We start from the raw sequence: 20,233 nt of genomic DNA, 5'->3' as shown, positions 1-20,233 counted from the left end.
ACCACTGATATAGAAACATGGGTTTAGTCAGGATTTAGACGACATTTCACAACCAAAGAAGTACTTGAGACCGACAGCATATTTATTATTATAATACCACACACTGTTGAATCTGAACCATACAGTATGTCCTCTGTATTATCACGGGAGAAAAAAAGAATCACATACCATAGAGGTATTTTATTACCACAGTCTCAAGTATATCAATAAACACAAATTAAGTCTTAAGCCTCAGAACACCACCAGGTATTGTCTACGACGCTTTCTGGAACACCGACCATGTAGAACAGGGGTGGGCAACTGGCGGCCTGGGGGCCACATGCGGCCCCCACCTTCACGCAGGTTAGTATCAGAATACTGACAATTCCAAACCCGCTTTAATTACTTCATGACTAGTATTAAAATGTTATTGTCTTTTTGTGTCCAATGTAGTTATGTTAACAGTTCATAAAGTTAACATAAACTATAACTAAAATAGCCGATTTACAAGCTCAAAACGCGTCGCATTGCGACACGCTTTGAGCTTGTAAATCGGCTATTTTTGCTACGACAGTAATATGCACTGTGCCCCTCTGGAGTGAGTGTGGAAATATATTGGCCCTCGCCATCGTCAAAGTTACCCCCCCCCCCCTGATGTAGAAAATAACAGAGATAGCTAAAGTAATATCCAATTTACACCAGTCCACCTATCAGCGCATAAATCAAGATAAAACTAACTAATTGTACTTCTATGGCTTAAGTCCTGTTGTCTTTTCCAGTACCCTTTGAGGAAAATAAATAAATAAATTGTTTTTTGTCACCTATTTCCCATATACTATATATATATACACACATGCATATGAGATGTTGCACATACATATGTGTGTATATATATATGAGATGTTTAACACTGCAAATGTACAGTTATTGGAAGAAAAATAATGGATATATAACAATACCCACTGATCATTATCTAGGAAGAAATAGGCCTGTGTCACACCAACCTTTAACCCGTTTTGGGCGGGAACCCTTTTTGGTGTTTTAAAGCATTATGTTATACTTTAGCTATTGAAAAATAGCAGATCTACAAGCTCATACAGTCGTACCTACGTGCTTGTAGGTCTGCTATTTTTGAAAAATCATGAAAATGCGGCACAAATGTTTGAATATATTATTACAGAGTGAACATTTTAACTCAAATCTTTGCTTCTGGAAGGTCCCTGGAAAAACATATTTTCAGATGGGGTTGGCAGCCAATTACATATGATATTGGGGGTCCTTGAAATGAAATAGTTTGAGCACCACTGACATAGAAACAGGTTTTTCAGAAAAACTGTCATGTTTTAGAAGACATTTGTAGAATCGAACTTAGGTCTAATGGGTTAAGTATAATAAGAGCTCTACAAGGAGTCTATCAAGTCATGAGGATAAGCATTACGTAGTTTGAAGTAGAATGAATAATGCACTATATATACAGAGCTGGATGTCAGGTTCCTTACCTTGCATTACCCACTGTTATCACTATAGGATCAACACAGGCATCCAAGGTTGTTGGGCTATAGGTTATACCTTGAGCTTAACGACTCAAAACCATTAGTTCCGGGCAAATTAGTCTGTACATGTAATATTAAGTTAATAAGTTAAGTTAATTACCACACATCCCCTTTCCAGCAGGTGCAATACAATGCCTGCCTGGCCTTCCATCTTAGACTGAACAGTATAACTATAATCTCAATTGTAGTTTCTTTTTCATTATTGTTTTATCTTGCCGAGTCAGTTTTAAAGTGGGACATTTTCTAAATACAAACTACAAGAGCTTAAAACTCTCGCAAAAGGTTATTTTGCTTATAAACCAGTCCAGTTGTGCTAGATGTACAAGACTACCAGGTGAGTATAGGGCCAATTGAGGTTCAGTGAGGAACTCAGCATCACATTGGATTCTGTAATTCTGATCGGAATAATACTGTAATAATGGACGTCTACGGCTCTTCTTGTAGAAACCACACCTCATTGCGGCGACCGTACGGTTTGAAGGGCGGGTCGTAGGTACAGCAGAAGAACATCTTGCGCTGATAGGGGGCGCCCTCCCCCAGGGTCTGTTTCAGACGCAAGGCCTCCGCTCTATAGTCGGCCTCAGCTGCAAAGCCAGGAAACTGCCTGTGAGGGAGTAAGGGAGTAGAATACCAGGTTAGTATTTTTTGTATCAATCTGGGCACCCATTTGGTAAAACAAAAGGGTGATATAGAGAGTATGCACATGCATGATTTTCCCATCAGGACACGCCCCCCTCATCTAGACTGAGTGGCAAAACATTGAGCAGCATGGAGTGTTGGAGTTTGGAAGCACTCGTTGGAAATCACTCAACCGTCCTGCGTACCACCTGTTTCTAAATGTCACATAATGCAGGAGGCACCTCCAAACTCTGACACTTAGAAAAATAATCAAATGCAGGGCATTTCTTGACAGAAAGTAGCTCATAACGTTTCTATGGTGGATTTTCATGAAACAAAAACTTTGCAGATAGAGGATAATTCAAGCTTTTCGTTCAGCTTCAATGTTGGTGAGTTTAACATTGTTTAATGCAATCAGACAGGACTTTTCTGTTTGGATGAATGGGCTGTCAAGGCCAGAAAGTAGTTTTTTGTCACGCACATAGGCCCTCTATTTATTTTTTCCCCCTTTTGTTTTTTCCCCCAAGGGCTCCTTTTTGTGTAGAAACAGGAAATCGGTTTGGCTACTCCCCTTTCTTAGTCCACTTCCTCTGCGTGTGCTTCTGTGTTTATTCCCACTAACAACAACACTATACATGCTTAGGGCAGTGGCGCTGAGAGATTAGTACCGTATTTTAAAGCAGCAAACTGGTTGACATGTTGACTTTTTTCTTCATGTATCCACTAAAATAAACAGTTTGAGGCTGTTTGTCTGTCTCTAATTGGTGGTTGAATATGTTCAGAGGCCAATCAGAGGCAGAGTAGAAGTGACATCTCACATTGTGTTTTATTTATTTATTCCACAGTATAAACCTGTGTAAATGTTTAAAAGGTGGCAATGACAGTATTTTATACTTGCGTGACCGCATGTCCCTTTGTGTATAGTCTCATGTCCCTTTGTGTGTAGTCTCATGTCCCTTTGTGTATAGTCTCATGTCCCTTTGTGTATAGTCTCATGTCCCTTTGTGTATAGTCTCATGTCCCTTTGTGTATAGTCTCATGTCCCTTTGTGTGTAGTCTCATGTCCCTTTGTGTATAGTCTCATGTCCCTTTGTGTATAGTCTCATGTCCCTTTGTGTATAGTCTCATGTCCCTTTGTGTATAGTCTCATGTCCCTTTGTGTATAGTCTCATGTCCCTTTGTGTATAGTCTCATGTCCCTTTGTGTATAGTCTCATGTCCCTTTGTGTATAGTCTCATGTCCCTTTGTGTATAGTCTCATGTCCCTTTGTGTATAGTCTCATGTCCCTTTGTGTATAGTCTCATGTCCCTTTGTGTATAGTCTCATGTCCCTTTGTGTATAGTCTCATGTCCCTTTGTGTATAGTCTCATGTCCCTTTGTGTATAGTCTCATGTCCCTTTGTGTATAGTCTCATGTCCCTTTGTGTATAGTCTCATGTCCCTTTGTGTATAGTCTCATGTCCCTTTGTGTATAGTCTCATGTCCCTTTGTGTATAGTCTCATGTCCCTTTGTGTGTAGTCTCATGTCCCTTTGTGTATAGTCTCATGTCCCTTTGTGTATAGTCTCATGTCCCTTTGTGTATAGTCTCATGTCCCTTTGTGTATAGTCTCATGTCCCTTTGTGTATAGTCTCATGTCCCTTTGTGTATAGTCTCATGTCCCTTTGTGTATAGTCTCATGTCCCTTTGTGTATAGTCTCATGTCCCTTTGTGTGTAGTCTCATGTCCCTTTGTGTGTAGTCTCATGTCCCTTTGTGTATAGTCTCATGTCCCTTTGTGTATAGTCTCATGTCCCTTTGTGTATAGTCTCATGTCCCTTTGTGTATAGTCTCATGTCCCTTTGTGTATAGTCTCATGTCCCTTTGTGTGTAGTCTCATGTCCCTTTGTGTGTAGTCTCATGTCCCTTTGTGTGTAGTCTCATGTCCCTTTGTGTATAGTCTCATGTCCCTTTGTGTATAGTCTCATGTCCCTTTGTGTATAGTCTCATGTCCCTTTGTGTGTAGTCTCATGTCCCTTTGTGTGTAGTCTCATGTCCCTTTGTGTGTAGTCTCATGTCCCTTTGTGTATAGTCTCATGTCCCTTTGTGTGTAGTCTCATGTCCCTTTGTGTGTAGTCTCATGTCCCTTTGTGTATAGTCTCATGTCCCTTTGTGTGTAGTCTCATGTCCCTTTGTGTATAGTCTCATGTCCCTTTGTGTATAGTCTCATGTCCCTTTGTGTGTAGTCTCATGTCCCTTTGTGTGTAGTCTCACGTAGCCAGACAACTATTACACAATCTCCGAATGCTTATATAGAGTCTGGAACTATAGCCCCCATGAGCTGAGTAAAGAATGTTATATAGAGTCTGGACCTACAGCCCCCATGAGCTGAGTAAGGAATGCTATATAGAGTCTGGAACTATAGCCCCCATGAGCTGAGTAAAGGCTCATACATAGTCTGGAGGTGACCACCGAACTATAACATGACGTCACAGAGCCGCGGTGAAGAGCAAACCACCGCCACCGCTCCAGCCCTTCTCTCTGTTTTCACTCACCACCGCTCAACGTTATTTCAGCTCCGGTGGTCAGCTCACCACCGGAGCGGTGGTCACCTCACCACCGAAAATCCAGACTATGAATAGGCCTTAAGGAAGCTGCCATTTCCAAATTGCCCCTTTGGGACATCCAATATTTACTTTGCTTTACTCTACGAATGCTAATATATCAATATCTGGATATAATTATCGCCCCAGATTGGAACGCCCTACCAACAGCCGTTATGAAATGTGAATCCCTAGACTCCTTCAAACCGCTCTCAAAGAGCACTTACCGTCGGCTGCAATTTGAAACTGGCCCCTGTTAAAAAAGTAAAAGTACCCCCCATTGTTTTCTATAGTGTATATCTGTATGTCTTTAAATGTCGATGAATTGAAAATGGAGGATATGTAATCAAGTCTCAGTGCTTTTTCTGGTTTCATCCTCTTAGCAGCTTTTGCATCGACCTGCCCTTTCTTGAACTGTACCTACAAACCATTAATAAAAATGTATCAATCAAATGAAATAAAACTAGATAAAGTGCCCCTCGGGGTACAGGTCTCCACCAGGGCAGGTCAGGTTGTGGCCTCCTGGTGGGTTAACGGTGCCAGAGATTAGCTCGTAATAGACGGACGGACGGACGCACGCACGGACGGAGTGCAAAACATACTCTCTCCCCATGCCTTCGGCCTGGTGGTGACAATGAAGGAAGTGAATTCAATAGGGAATGCAAGGCTGACGTCACGGTAGCTACCGGCGCCATTTTGGATGTGATGGCCTACATATTAGAAGTGTATAAAGTTGGTGTTTGAGTGTTTAGTGCACAGTGCTAGAGGCGCTCTTTCAGTTCGCCAACATGGGATTTATTAAGCCTACTTGAGTAAAGCACACTCACAACGAATAGACGGTCATGCCGGGCCGCTCTTCGATCTTGATGGCAGTGTCCGTGGGAGTGGGAGGACATTTCTGGTAGAGGGCCGGGATCTTCATGCCAACGGCCAAGCGGCGGGTCAACACCCCGTCGTCACGTGGGTACACGGTCATGATGATGGGAGGCGCTACGCCCATCGCTTCGTTGCCTGACATGGAGGTGTTCAAAGAAAAACAAGCCCAAATTGATTAAATCAATGAATTACCAGCTGCATTATTATTATCTGTGGGTCTGCTGCTGACGTTATGCCACTTTTGAGCTGCGCTCGGCTGTTATGCTCAAATTAGTGACCCTAAAGAATGCTGAGGCAACATGGCTGGAGACGAGGCAGCCAATCAGAACCGCTCGACTAGCCATGCCGTGCAGACGATGGGATGTTATGGGTTGTTGCCAGTGGTGGCAACTGTCGTGACAGAAATAAGCTAAGCAGCCTCCAAAAACCAAACCAGGCAAGCAACTGTGAATGAATCCACGTTAGGCTGGAAATATTCAGACTTGGCAACACTCAGCAGAAAGACTAGTGGTGTCCGTCTACCGGTCGCAAGTTTCCAAGGTAAACACTAACCCATCTGGCGGAGTCAGGTTACTAACCTGCCGCTTCTACGAAGCAGCTGGTAAAAAAAACAGCAGCAGACAAAGTAGAAAAGAATTAGGGTGCATATTGGTGACACTGCCACATAAATGTGTGAAGAAATGTAATGTTCTCCTGTTTCTGGACTGGTATGAGCATTGAAAGAAAGTGATAACATACTGGGTGAATAATATATTGGTTATTAAATATCGTTGAATATTTAACCCCCGAAATGTAACCATGGTCTTTCATTTTCTGTTGACAAGGTTTGATTATAGAGGGAGCTGTGGGGAAAAAAGCATCATGTTAGCAATAGTTCCAGGAAGTGAGGTACCAGGAGCATCCATACAAGTACAGGAAGTGAGGACGGAGGCGAGGGGCATAGACATTAAAAAAAGAGATGCCTCATTGGCCGCTGCCGTTCGTTGGAGCGATGTGTGTTGAAGGAGGGGCGGAACAATTTACACTGGGAGAGGAAGCACGCCGGAAGTGTGGAAGGCACGTTATGTCACGCTGCCACTCAAGTGATTACTGGCCAATCACACAGTGCATCTTTTCGAAAAACATGATATTAAACAACATTAAACAACTTCTATGATTTCTAACCTGAATCATATTTTCTTTCCCCTGCGTCTTCCGACATCAATTTTATTACATTATTAATGCTGCTCCCGTCTCCTCCGATTCCCAAATTCGTCATTTGAATAGCAAAGCAGGGCATGGAGGTTTAATTAATGCAACATAAAAAAAAGGTCCGCACACTGTAACACCGGGGCTCCACCGGACGCGTCTCCGTCACCGTCAGGGAATGTTCCCTTTTTAATCAATGAAGGGTGGCTCCACTGCCTGCGTTGCGTTGCGTTGCGTTGCGTTGCGTTGCGTTGCGTTGCGTTGCGTGACTGCATTCAAATTGCCCTGGTTCGTTTTTTGACGCACGCGACGGAGACGCAACGCGTCCGGTGGAGCCCCGGCGTAACTTTGTAAAGCTCCCAGGCAAGGCTTTATTATGGATTAATGTTTCGACACATGAGTCTTCATCCACTGTTTGGCCCTCATCCACCAGGCTGCCATCCAGCAGAATGTGCCACTTCTACTCTTTCCCTTAATTAATGCAACACCCATGACTAATTCAAAGTGTAAATACAACCCGTTTGCCCTGTTGTCTGTTCTGTTGTCTGTTCGCCTCACTTTGTGCTCAGGTGACCTGCCGTTTAACCCATTTATACCATTTATAACCCATTTAGAGTCTTCTAAATCAGGGGTTCTCAACCCGTGGGTCGCGACCCCTGGGGGGGCGCCAAATTATTTTGGGGGGTCCCCAAATTATTTTTAGAAAAAAATTCAAAAAAATCTAAATTTTTATTGAGGGTCGGGAGGGGGTGGGGCGGGGGTCCCGAAACATTGCCAAAGCATTTCCGGGGGTCCCCGGCCAAAAACGTTGAGAACCCCTGTTCTAAATCATGACAGTTTTCAGAAAAACCTATGTTTCTGTGTCAGTGGTTCTCAAACTATTTAATGTCAATTAAGGACCTCCAAAGATTATATGTATTCGGCCGCCGACCCCCATCTGAAAATATGTTGTTCCATGGACCCCCCCCCCCCCCCCATGGCAGAAGCAAAGATATTAGTTAAAAATGTGACAGTGTGACAGAATATATTTTCAAAGGTTGCGCCACATTTGCACGATTTCTCAAAAATAGCAGATATACAAGCTCATAGCGCAGTGCCGTGCTACTATTCTTCAACAACTAAAGTTTAAAATAATGATTAAAAGCTGTAAGGTGAGACCAATGCGGCCTGCAGGTCTAAATGGCTTAACTTCCACTATTGGAAGTTAAACGCTTTATAAATACTTCACCTTTAAGAAGAATATGCTTCCACAAGACTTTAAAAGATCTGAAGTCATATGCATAGCAGCATAGGTTTCTCTTTCAATTTACAAGTCATTTCCTTGTGCCCATGCACTCTTTTATTTTATTTTTATTTTTTTTTGCGGCTTACGCCTTTTATTGGTTTTTGAAGGGACAGACAGTAGGCTGACAGGAAACGGGAGAGAGATGGGGGAAGACATGCAGCAAAGGCCGTGTCGGGCTCGGGAGTCGAACCCGCGGCACACTGTGACTGGATTACCAGTCGGGTGCCCAGACGGTTACGCCACCGCCTGGGCCGTGCCCATGCACTCTTAATGCTGTGTTTGTTTATGACCGAAGGCTGATTCTGGACGTGCTGTGATTGGTCTACTTCTGATGGAACAGACGTATAGATACAGAAAGATATGAAAACCCTAATTATAAACGGCTTGGCCTTTCAACCAAGCCATAAAAATGGTCTCTAATCATGAACAACAAAATGGTGGCAACTGCCAAGGCACTCCATCTCTTAATGTCTAGTCTTATATTACACGGTTTGGTTGATTGCTTGATTGTAATAATGACCGATGGGCTCAATAACAGACCGATGTCTAATCAAAGGCTCAGAGCACCTGCTGCGCTGCTTGATTTGATGCCGTATCCAACACGGCAGCCTGCACGCACCTGGCATAAATCAATGGAATACTTTCATTACCGTATAAGCAAGGAAATGCTTTGTTTTAGTTGTTATACCTTTGGGTGAATGTATTCATTTATTTATTAAGTAGCCGTGTAGTAAGTGGGATAAATGACGGCGAGCCGGTCATTGTTTAGAAATAAACCCCTGGTGAAAGGGCCTTTCTGTGTGGAGTTTACATGTTCTCCCCGTGTCCCCTAGGCTCACAAAAAACATGCAGTAATCCTGGTCTCTAAACTGCCTCCCCCTGGCCCGCCGGGGCGCCTGATGGAGGGGAAAGGAACTGGTTGGAATAACGTGTTCCTTCCACACGCTACGTCCAACCAGGGAAACTCCCCCCTGTCAGGAGCAACTTGGACACTCATGCATGAAGGAAGCATGAGTTCAAGTCCGTTGATCACATTAGATAATTAACACAGGGGTAAAACCCATTTGTTTTTCCCATAAAGATTTGAGTATTTGTTAAATGATGTAATATATCATAATATAATTAAATATTCAAATAGTTATTTTGTTTCCCATCCCATCCCTAAAGTTCATGTTGAGCACAAGGTGGGAGTATTTAGGGGTTCAATGTGGTGCTGCTGAGAGGGTGCATCTGTGCCCCAGCCTGGTGCAGAAGCCCACATGTCAGGAAGGTTGACGTTGCCATAAACAGCGCTCTACGGCAGTGGTTCCCAAAGTGGGGTCCGGGGACCCCCTGGGGTCCTTGAGGGAGTTCCATGGGGGGGACCCAGCTAAATGATCATTTGGAACCAAATGGACCCTTATGGGTCTATAACTCAGAGAGTGTACAAATGGAACCAAATGGAACCATTAGGGTTTGTACACTCTCAGAGTTAAATTAGCATTGATTTTACAATATAAATTGGGGGTCCCAGAGATAGAAATGCTATTAAATGGGGGTCCGTATACTAATGCATGTCAAACCGCAGGGGTCCTTGAAATTAAAGGGGTTGAAAATCACTGCTAGAGCCGTAATAATCTTCTCTTATGGGGGTCCCTGGCTGCCTGAAGCCCACCCCTGTGTTCCATCTGCCAGTACTAGCAGGAATTGCCCCGGCCGGCCGGCCTCCAACGAGAGGCTGCTACCTTTAGCCTGAAAGCCTGAATACACAACACGCATATCCTGACAACACCACCACAACAGAACTGCTTCTAAATAAGTCCCGCCACCCCACCCGTACAACAAGGCAGCACAAGAGCTGCTCAGGTCTATCCCTTGAGGACCTGTCTGTCTACAGATGCATGGCTGCTGCAGGCAGCTAGCCTGGCTAATAAGCCAGACTCAAATCACACTGTCGTGCAGGCAATGTTTTTTTTTTGCCAACGGCTGATTGGGTCTGGCTTATTAGCCAGGCTAGCATGAGGCAGCAGCCTGGAAGCAGGAGTGGGAGTCAGCCGGGCCAACACGCAACCACCGTTACATCCAGGACCCGGGAGGCGGCAATGGACCGCCTGACCACATATAAGCCTTTATTCTCCCTTAACCCATTTTGACCTGAGATCAGATTCTAAAAATATCTTCTAAATCCTGACAATTTTCTCAGTCAGTTTCACCCCAGAAATATATGTAATTGGCCGCCGACCCCCATCTGAAAATATGTTGTTCCAGGGACCTCCCCAGAAACAAAGATTTGAGTTAAAATGTTCACGATTTTTCAAAAATAGCAGAACTACAAGCTGGCGCGCTATGAGCTTGTAGATCTTCTATTTTTCAATAGCTAAAGCATCAAATAATGCTTTAAAACACCAAAAGGGGTTCCCGCCCCAAAATGGGTTAACAAGTGTAATGCTTCATGGCGTCATTCACAGTAACAGTTTTTGTATTGACTTGTGCTTTTGTTTGAAATGTACCCATTCTACATACTGTGAAATAGAAATTCCAATCAATTTTCAATGGAAAAAAAGAAAGAAAGAAAGTTTTTTTTAAAACACACGAAGGGGAGCCAGTGGAATGAACGTAAGGTTCGTGGCCAGGGTGGGTGTGATGTGGACACATTTACGCACTTAACTCATTCAGGATCCTGTTTTTAATGCATTTTGAAGCCTCTGCACTGTCTGTAAGCTCTTACTCTCCCGATGAGTAGTGTGTAAATTAGTCTATAGTCATTGTGTGCAGCAATGTGTCTAATTCTATTCAAGACAGAGGACACCGGTGTGGGGATATACAGTATTGGGAGAAGTTAACTTTGCAATTTTGTTGGTTTTATCGAATATATATTGCATTATAACAAAATCTGCAGTTATATAAATTCTCCAGATACGGTATATGGCTATGCAGATCTGCAATACTGTACACATGCAGCTCCATTTGGAGCAATAATTAGGGTTATTTTTTAGAAGGTCAACTAGATGGTCAACTAAGGCAGTAGTTCAATATACTCAACATGGGTGACTCAGGTCAACAGGTTGACTCAACATGACACCTTTGTGGACACAGAATGTGCGTGCAAGACCAGTTACCAAGAAGTCATCATCACGCTCCGGTTCGGTCTCTATCCTTTTATTGCTCTATGGGTGGATGGCGTGACCTTGGTGACCTCTCTTACCACAGTCCACGCCGTCCTCCTGGGTCTTGTTGCTCCCACCGACGTACATGAGCAGCCTCCTGACCAGCTCCCCCGTCACCTGGTCGAAGTTCCGCCCCTCGGAGTATATCGTGACGTATTTCGCAGCGTCGTACCGCCGCACCTCGTACTGAACGCCGTCCTGTGGAGGAATCGCGGAGAGCAGACGAGTGCGTTTATAAATGCAGGCAATAAAACCATATCGCGGCCACACACATACTGTACATGGGGTTCCAACACACATACTGTACATGGGGTTCACACACATACTGTACATGGGGTTCACACACATACTGTACATGGGGTTCCCACCTTAGAGTATATATTAATAGAGACGGCACCGGATTTCTCCTCCCATCCACTTCCATTAAGTTGCTCAAAAGCGCATGAGGCGATTTCACTCCTCCTTCCGGGTAGGAACAGAGTGCATTCTGGGATGGATTGGACCAAACTCATGAACGCGCTGGCCGTTGACTATCATTGCGTGTTCACGTATGAAACAGCGTTCACGTGTCCTCATGAACGTGCGCAATGATAGTCAACGGACCAGCGTGTTCATGTGTTTGGCCCAGCGCTGCAATACCAAATTCGGCCACTATGTCCATTTCGCCTCAGGGTTTCCTTCGGGTGCCGTCTCTATTCATATAAGGTTCCCACACATTGTCCCTTTTGTGATTTTGATTGATGTGATTACTAGGCCATTTAAATATGTATGAATAGTATTACATTGGCCAGTCACCTGTGACATCATGTCCTCTAGAGTTTTGACATGCAATTCTAAGTGCTCACCACTGCTCCACCCACAGTAGTTTTCCACCAGCACAGCTGGCTGTTTGACTGTCAGTCTCTGCTGATTGGCAAAGACACGCCAACACCAAAATGTTATACTTTATAGCTATTGAAAAATAGCAGATCTACAAGCTCGGTGCCGTGCTACGAGCTTGTAGATCTGCCATTTTTGAAAAATCGTTGTGTGTGTGTGACAAAATACATTTTAGTCAACTAAAAAATCACCTGTGGATTTATTCGACTAAAACTAGACTAACACTAAAACATTCCAGGTGACTAAAATGTGACTAGAAAACTAAATTAAAACTAAAATCGCTAAAATTCGCTGCCAAAAACATAACATATTTAGGCTGCAATAACGCAGCCCGTTCTGCCAAAAACGACTTATGTTACATATTTGGTGTGATGTTTCTAATTAACTAAATCAATAGCCAAAACCAATGCATGAATTCCAACCCTTTTCCAGGACTGGAAAATGTAATTTTTTTCTTTTTCTAATTAAAAAAATATATTTCCAGGAATGTCATGACCGTGGTGGAACCCTGCCATATAGACACATGCTGCTACGCTCCAATGTTCAGCTGTGCGGTTGTTTGTGTGCTTACGCATGAGCACACACACACACACACGCACGCACACACGCACGCACGCACGCACGCACGCACGCACGCACGCACGCACGCACGCACGCACGCACGCACACACTGATTTATCTATTTATAACTCTTGAGTGTACACATGTAACCAAATAGACCCTATGGGCCCATCATGGACCACTGTCTGTCCGATGCACACACAGAGCAAATCCTCTGTGTTCATTTAGGCCAATATCTAGTCGTAACTCCGAGTTGTGTAAATGTAAACCAAATGGACCCTATGGGTCCATTCCAGTTAAATTAGCTTAACTTAACTTAGCTGTTCTGTTCCTGGGGATGAGCGTGGGAGGGGGTGTGAAGCTGATACATTCATGTTAAGCTGACAATATGCTCGGAGGGACAGACGCTTTGCACTTGCCCGGGTTTGTGTTCGGGGCTTCAGTGTGTCAGTTTCAATTGTGTGGTTAGATGTGCGCGTGTGTGTGCATGTGTGCGTGTGTGCGCGTGTGTGCGTGTGTGCGTGTCTGCGTGCGTTCACGCTTGAGAAAGAACACAGGGTGCAGCCTGAATGTCCAGCACTGGATGGAATTGCAGATCAAACATTTATGTTGATCTGCGTCTTCTGCTCCTGCAGGGTTCAATCAACCTAGAGAGAATAATGGGCCTGGGATGCATGTCTTACGTAACATTAGCACGCACGCACGCACGCACGCAGGCAGGCAGGCACGCACGCCCACGCACGCACGCACGCACGCACGCACGCCCACGTACACACACACACACACACACACACACACACACTAGACAAACGGGGTTAATGTGATGGACAAGAGTCGCATCACGTCATCTAGTGAGGTTAATCCATTCTGAACGGGAACCCCTTTTGGTGTTTTAAGCATTCTGTTCTACTTTAGCTATTGAAAAATAGCACAAGCTGCCGCGCTATGAGCTTGTAGAGCTTGTAGATCTGCTATTTTTGAAAAATCGTGAAAATGTTGCACACATTTTTGAATATATATTCTTTCAGAGTGAATGTTTTTACCTCAAATCTTTGCTTCTGAGGGGTTCCTGGAACAACATATTTTCAGATGGGGGTCGGTGGCCAATTACATATCATTTTTGGGGTCCTTGACATGAAATATTGAGCACCACTGATACAGAAACATGAGGTATTTCAGAAAGCAGAATTTTTTTAAATTTCAACGTCTGGCCTAAATGGGTTAATGTGGAGCAGAGTATCTCCTCCGACTACAATATGCTTGGTCTGAATCCCGTCCACTGAGCACACATTAAGCCTCTGAGAGTGTAAAGATTGACCCAAATGGCCTCACATTCTCTGAGGTACAGCGAGTGGACTTGGAGGAGTTTAAACACTGCAGGTTTACAATGAGCTCTTCCTTGGCATAATGGATGCTTTATGCTTATAGCACGGTGGTTTCCCAAAAAAAGGACCCCAAAATTGACACTCATTAGCCCCGCGGACCCCCATTATAAATGATATGCCAGGGACCCCTCATAAGAGAAGGTTTTTACATCTCTAGCAGTGATTCTCAAACATTTTCATTTCAAGGACCCCCAGGTTTGACCTGCGTACCCCCATTTAATGGCCTTTCTATCTCTGGGACCCCAATTTATATTGTAAAATCAAAGTTAATTTAACTCTGAGAGTGTACAAAATGGAACCAAGTGGACCCGTTAGGACCCATTTGTATACTCTCAGAGTTATAGACCCACAAGGGTCCATTTGGTTCCTAATTATCATTTATCTGGGGACCCCCTGGAACTCCCTCAAGGACCCCTGGGGCTCACCGGACCCTTAGCAGCATGTCTGCGAGTCTGTTTCAGATTCACAAGTCAGATTGCCTGCAAATAAAACCAAAAACCGAAATTGTGTTTCCAACTAAAGTGACCCAGATCAATACAGTGCAAAGGTAAATACGTGACTCTGATGAAGACCGCAAGGTGGAAACGTTAGTGGTTCTGTATACTTAGCACCTAATAAAAGGCTCTAAATGTCTGTGCTGCTCCAGTGTCCTCTCCTCCTTCTGTAAATACATTTACTAAGTAAGTCAGAGAGGCTTATTGTCGGTATCATACAGGGGGCGGGAGTCTGTCCCCATTTCCATGCGCTAGACCTCTGGGAGATGGAATGCTGAGGTGGAGCTGCAACACCTACCATCAGCTCCCATAGATGGGGGGTCGGCGGCCTATTACATATAATTTGTGGGGTCCTTGACATGAAATCGTCATGATTTAGAAGACTTTTTATTTTATTTCGACGTCCGACCTAAATGGGTCAAATGTCCTCATTGGTGGTGTGGTCCTTGATAGTGAACAGATACTTTAGTCAACTTACTATCTAACAAACCACTATCCAGTCTCCATAGCAGATCTATAGATCTACTAGCTCTGAGCTGGCTATTACAATCAGCTAAAGATATTTAATGTAGAGCAAAAACAGAAACGTCACTAGTCGTATAGACTAGAGCCCTGAGGGACTCCAGTCAACCACGTAGGGTTGAAGTGGTTAAGTATAGCAGTGTTGCTTTTGGCAGCAAATTTCGAGTCGACTAAATATCATAAGATTTTAGTCGACTAAATCTACAGTTGATTTAGTCGAACAAAATGTGTTCTGGCGGGCCTTGATGCCGTCGTGATGACTGATTTTTTTCACTTGCTGAAAATAGCTGTTTGAGCTATTTTCAGCATGCAACCAAGTGTAAAATGACTTATACTGGATCTCTTGTCCACTAGTCCCTTCTTAACATTTTAGTCTAGTTTTTATTTGTTTTATTGTCAATATAATAGTCTTAGTTTAAGTAGGTCCATATCGTCTTCATCATGAACACAGTATGTAATTACATGCTATCCAGAAGTTTGAACACGTGACAGGTGGCCAGGCTCCTGCATGGTAATTATCAAGCGTGGCTCCCAGTACAGCATGTCACCAGGTCCACCATTAACATTGCATAAAGGTGACGTACAAAGACAACCATGCAGTCTAAGTTCAGCAAAGAAAGGCAATTAGGATTATAGTCATTGTGCGTGCACATCTGTTTGCTTTGCGTGTGCGTGTGTGCGTGTGCGTGTGCGCGTGTGCGCGCATGTGTGCGTGCGTGCGTGCGTGCGTGCGTGCGTACGTGCGTGTGTGTGCGTGTGTGTGTTCATCTGTATTCTATGTCCCTTTTAATTAAGCCCCCAAGGTGCTGGAGTCAAGCAGGCTCGCCATAGATCAGGTGACCTGCTCTGATTTCAATACCTGACACCCATCAAGTGCAGAGATTTGACAATACTTAAAGTGTGGTCTTTCAAGTATGACTTAATTGTGGTTGTGGTTTCACTTTCCCCCCCTCATGCCACAGCTCTGTACAGAGAGATAAATATGACATTGTAAGTAGTTGTAACTACAAAGAGCGCAGATCTCTCCGCCTGGCCGGGTTGGCTATACCCAGAGAGCCAGCAAACTTTGGATGTCAATATCTCTCTCTACGTCGTCCTCAGACGAGCCCTCCATCGAGGTCTCCATGCAGTCATCTCGGTTATCCATACATCTGGCCAGCTCATATTTGTCCTTTCTGCACCAGCATCTTTCTTTAGTACGTCCACGTAGGTATAGGTGTGGGACGTCCTGTCCATCGATGCCTGTGTGTTGGTTCCCACAGTACAAGCTTTTTGGCCGGGAGTTCTTGATGTCGGTGGCAGTGGCATGCAGCTAGTGTCATCCTCCTTACTGCTATCTTCTCTGATACACGTGGTAATGCCCCGTACAGTGGCCAGCTAGTCTCATCCTCCTTACTGCTATCTTCTCTGATACACGTGGTAATGCCCCGTACAGTGGCCAGCTAGTCTCATCCTCCTTACTGCTATCTTCTCTGATACACGTGGTAATGCCCCGTACAGTGGCCAGCTAGTCTCATCCTCCTTACTGCATGTTCTCTGATACACGTGGTAATGCCCCGTACAGTGGCCAGCTAGTCTCATCCTCCTTACTGCTATCTTCTCTGATACACGTGGTAAAGCCCCGTACAGTGGCCAGCTAGTCTCATCCTCCTTACTGCTATCTTCTCTGATACACTTGGTAATGCCCCGGCCGTACAGACGCTTGTTGGTGATGTGCTCGTCCTGGTTGATGTTCAGTACCACACATAACATTCTGGTGTAGCACCCGTCCAGGCAATTGGAATGGAATAAGACAAATCTGACTGATCCTGATCGCATGACACTGGAGGGGTTTTGACTGCATGGTCTCAGCATTCTTTTTCGCCTTACTGTTTCAAACAGTAGTTGCTTTATTTTTTGTCAGAACCGATTTTAGCTACTTTCATCTGGCAAGTGGTACCGCAGCCAGCCTCAGGTCAAGACATTAAAGGCATGTTGCATAAATACTGTATATTGTATACTGTATACTGTCCTGTATACTGTGCACACTCAAACTATAATGACGATTGCGGGTCCATTTGGTTCCATTTGAACACTCTTAAGGGGGTCTTTGCAAATAAAACATTGGAGAACCACTAGTACTAGTTAGCACCTAATGTGCCATAGAGTCGTATAGGAAATAATATATATATATATATCATACATATTCTGAAGAAACCCTGGAGACTTGACATTCAGTAAGTGCAAAATATTATAATGGTCTGTATAGAAAATCTAAAAGGTTTGCCACGGACACATTTGTACAGACATCGGTGGAGCCCCCTCCTCGGCTCCCTGTACACCCACGATTGCGTGGCCTTGTCCAGCTCAAACCAAGTGGTCAAGTTTGCAGACGACGCCCCAGCCATAGGGCCTGATCACGGACGATGACGATACAGCTTACGAGAAAAAAAGTGGAGAACCTGGCAGAATGCTGTCAAGAGAACAACCTGGCTCTCAATGTTGACAAAAGAGCTGCTCTTCGACTACAGGAAGCCTCCCAGTGACCACTCTCTCTCCCATCCCGATCGGGGGTGCTGCAGTGGAAAGGGTGCAGAGAGCGGGTGGTGAAGAACGCCTCTTCTTTCTCAGAAAACTGAAGAAAGCTGGAATGGGTCCAAAAGTTCTAAGAGCTTTCTACAGAGGCACCACAGAGAGCATCCTGCCTGGTTGCTTCACGGCCTGGTATGGCAGCATGACAGCACTACCGACTGTGCCACCGTGCCCCCTGTTTGTTGCTGTTTGATGTTATATTGCTGCTGCATTGTCTGAAGGAAGCCAAATAAAAATAAGTCTTATACTCGTACTTGTAGAACTTGTACTTTACCTGTACAGCACAAGATGTAACAATAAAGCACAACCTTGAACCTTGACAGAGGTTTGTTAAATTCATGCAAGGGATAATGTATGGCTGAGTGGTCATTGTTTATAGATAAATCACAGACAGGCTGATTTATCTATATCTATATTATCTATATCTAGGAAGTGAGTTGATCAAATAGAATCCATTTTCGGGTTTACTGCTTCGTCTATTTCTCGCTCAAATGTTTTCAATTTTTTTTTTGAGAGCAATGTTTAGCTGTAAATGACATGGTGTGAATTTGTGTGTGTGTGTGTGTGTGTGTGTTTACATGGCTGTCATGTTGGTAACAGCAGTCAATCAGCGCCGCACAGCTGGTGCTCCGAGGGTTTGATTAGGCATCAGTTCTGTTATAGAGCGGATCGGCCATTATCCAGAAATATGAATCTGGCGATTGACAGACAGACAGATAGACAGACAGACAGACAGACAGACAGATAGAATTTTCAACCAATTTTCAAACGGTTTGGTTTGTTATAAACGTCAGAGACGTCCGCATACTTGATACTTGACTGAATCATAGCCACGTTGTCAACGTTTGTAATAAACCAACCCGTTTGTAAATCAAGATTTGAGTGAGTTATGACTGTTTTTGTTTGAGCTGCCATAGAACATACTGTACTGTAGCCCCTCAGCAAGATGGCCGCCGGGTGAACGACGTCAGAGACTCCGCCTTGAGCCATCTAGCCTTTATATAGAACCACCACAGAGTGTGCTATGATTACTGTATATTTACTGTAGTTTACTAGTTTCTATGTGGCTACTTTCTTAGCTAATCTTAACCCATTTTGACCTGAGATCAGATTTTAAAAATGTCTTCTACATCCTGACAGTTTTCTGAAAAAGCTATGTTTCTATGTCAGTCGTTCTTCGATTTTTCAAAAATAGCAGACCTTGTAGATCTGCTATTTTTCAATAGCTAAAGCATAGCATAATGCTAACACCAAAAGGGGTTCCCGCCCAAAATGGGTTAAATATTATGTATTATGTACCTTGGCTACATTGAAAATTAGGGTTTTTGCCCTCAATTGTACTTCCGAGTATAAATAAAGGTGATGATGATGATTATATTGTCTTCATTCTTTTATTGTTGCTACTCTTGTGTTGTTGTGTTACCAGTATATGTGATGTAATGAATACAAATGGTCTGTTGAATCTCTCTCTCGTGCAGGGACGAGAGAGGCTTCAGCCCCTGCCCTTTTACCTTGTCTGTAAAACAACTGCCCTCTCTAGACCACGAATGCAGCGTTTACTACATGGTGAAAGAAATGCAAATGCCACTCCTTTCCATGCCATGCTGGAAGGCAGCATTCAGGAGAATTGTTTTTTCTTCCCCGAAGTCTCCTGAACTTGAACGAAAGCATTTTGCGTTGAACAAATTTGTTTAGAAATCTAATGTCGTACATGATCGCATCTCCACTAGCTAAAGAGTGCTGGGTTGCGCCCCGAAAATAGCTGAACTTGTAGATCTGCTATTTTCGCAGTTTTTTTGTCCAAAAGTGCCCCTCTTACAGGATTTCAACCCCTGGCCTCTCTGACACATCCCTGCTCTCGTGCATGGGTAAAAGTGTCTGATTGGGTCACTCGATTCCCTGAATGTTTGGTCAATTGAGCTGGCAGCTCTTTGTTTCCATCTGTCTAGCTTTGTCTCCTGTCCAAAAGGTAGACATTAGTCAAGCCCTTGAAACTCAATACACATGAGAAGCATGCCAAACAAATCTCATTACAAAGCTTGGATGTAACCGTGACTTTATACAATTACATACACGGACGCAGTGGGTTTACAGAAGCATATATAGGCATAATCTTGAAATGGCAATTATGCACTGCTTCAGTTAACAGTACACATGGCTGAGTCTGCGCACATGCACAGACAAACAACACAACACAGTTGCGTTCATGCACGGGCACACACACACGCGAACGCACACACCCACACCAACACACACACAGACACACACACACACACACACACACACACACATGCACACGCACATACACACATTCAGTAGCACATAGACACAAGGGGGGAGCTCAAAATGGTAACAAAGAGGTAGGAGAGAGAGAAAGAGAGACAGAGAGAGAGAGAGAGAGCGAGAGAGAGAGAGAGAGATAGAGAGAGACACAGAGAGAGACAGAGCGAGAGAGAGAGAGATATAGAGAGAGAGAGAGAGACACAGAGAGACAGACAGAGAGAGAGAGAGAGACACAGAGAGAGACAGAGCGAGAGAGAGAGAGAGAGAGACAGAGAGACAGAGCGAGAGAGAAAGACAGAGCGAGAGAGAGAGAG

The 20,233-nt window shown here is 44.1% G+C and overlaps 1 protein-coding gene across 1 annotated transcript in view; it reads right to left on the bottom strand.

Moving 5' to 3' along the window:
- Positions 1-1,958: 1,958 nt before the first annotated feature.
- Positions 1,959-20,233, bottom strand: part of LOC306936282 (heme-binding protein 1-like) — a gene marked incomplete at both ends in the record, with an annotated part of 21,414 nt that continues 3,139 nt past the window's right edge. Inside the window, 3 exons of the mRNA XM_079519771.1 lie at positions 1,959-2,136; positions 5,557-5,740; positions 11,263-11,422. Coding sequence (XP_079375897.1) covers positions 1,959-2,136; positions 5,557-5,740; positions 11,263-11,422 — 522 coding nt within the window. The remainder of the gene's footprint in view (positions 2,137-5,556; positions 5,741-11,262; positions 11,423-20,233) is intronic.

Source organism: Electrona antarctica (genome assembly GCF_951216825.1).
Source record: "Electrona antarctica genome assembly, chromosome: 14".
NCBI lineage: Eukaryota > Metazoa > Chordata > Actinopteri > Myctophiformes > Myctophidae > Electrona > Electrona antarctica.
Note: the sequence above shows the minus strand (reverse complement) of the source record. Positions and strands in the feature narration are given on the sequence as shown.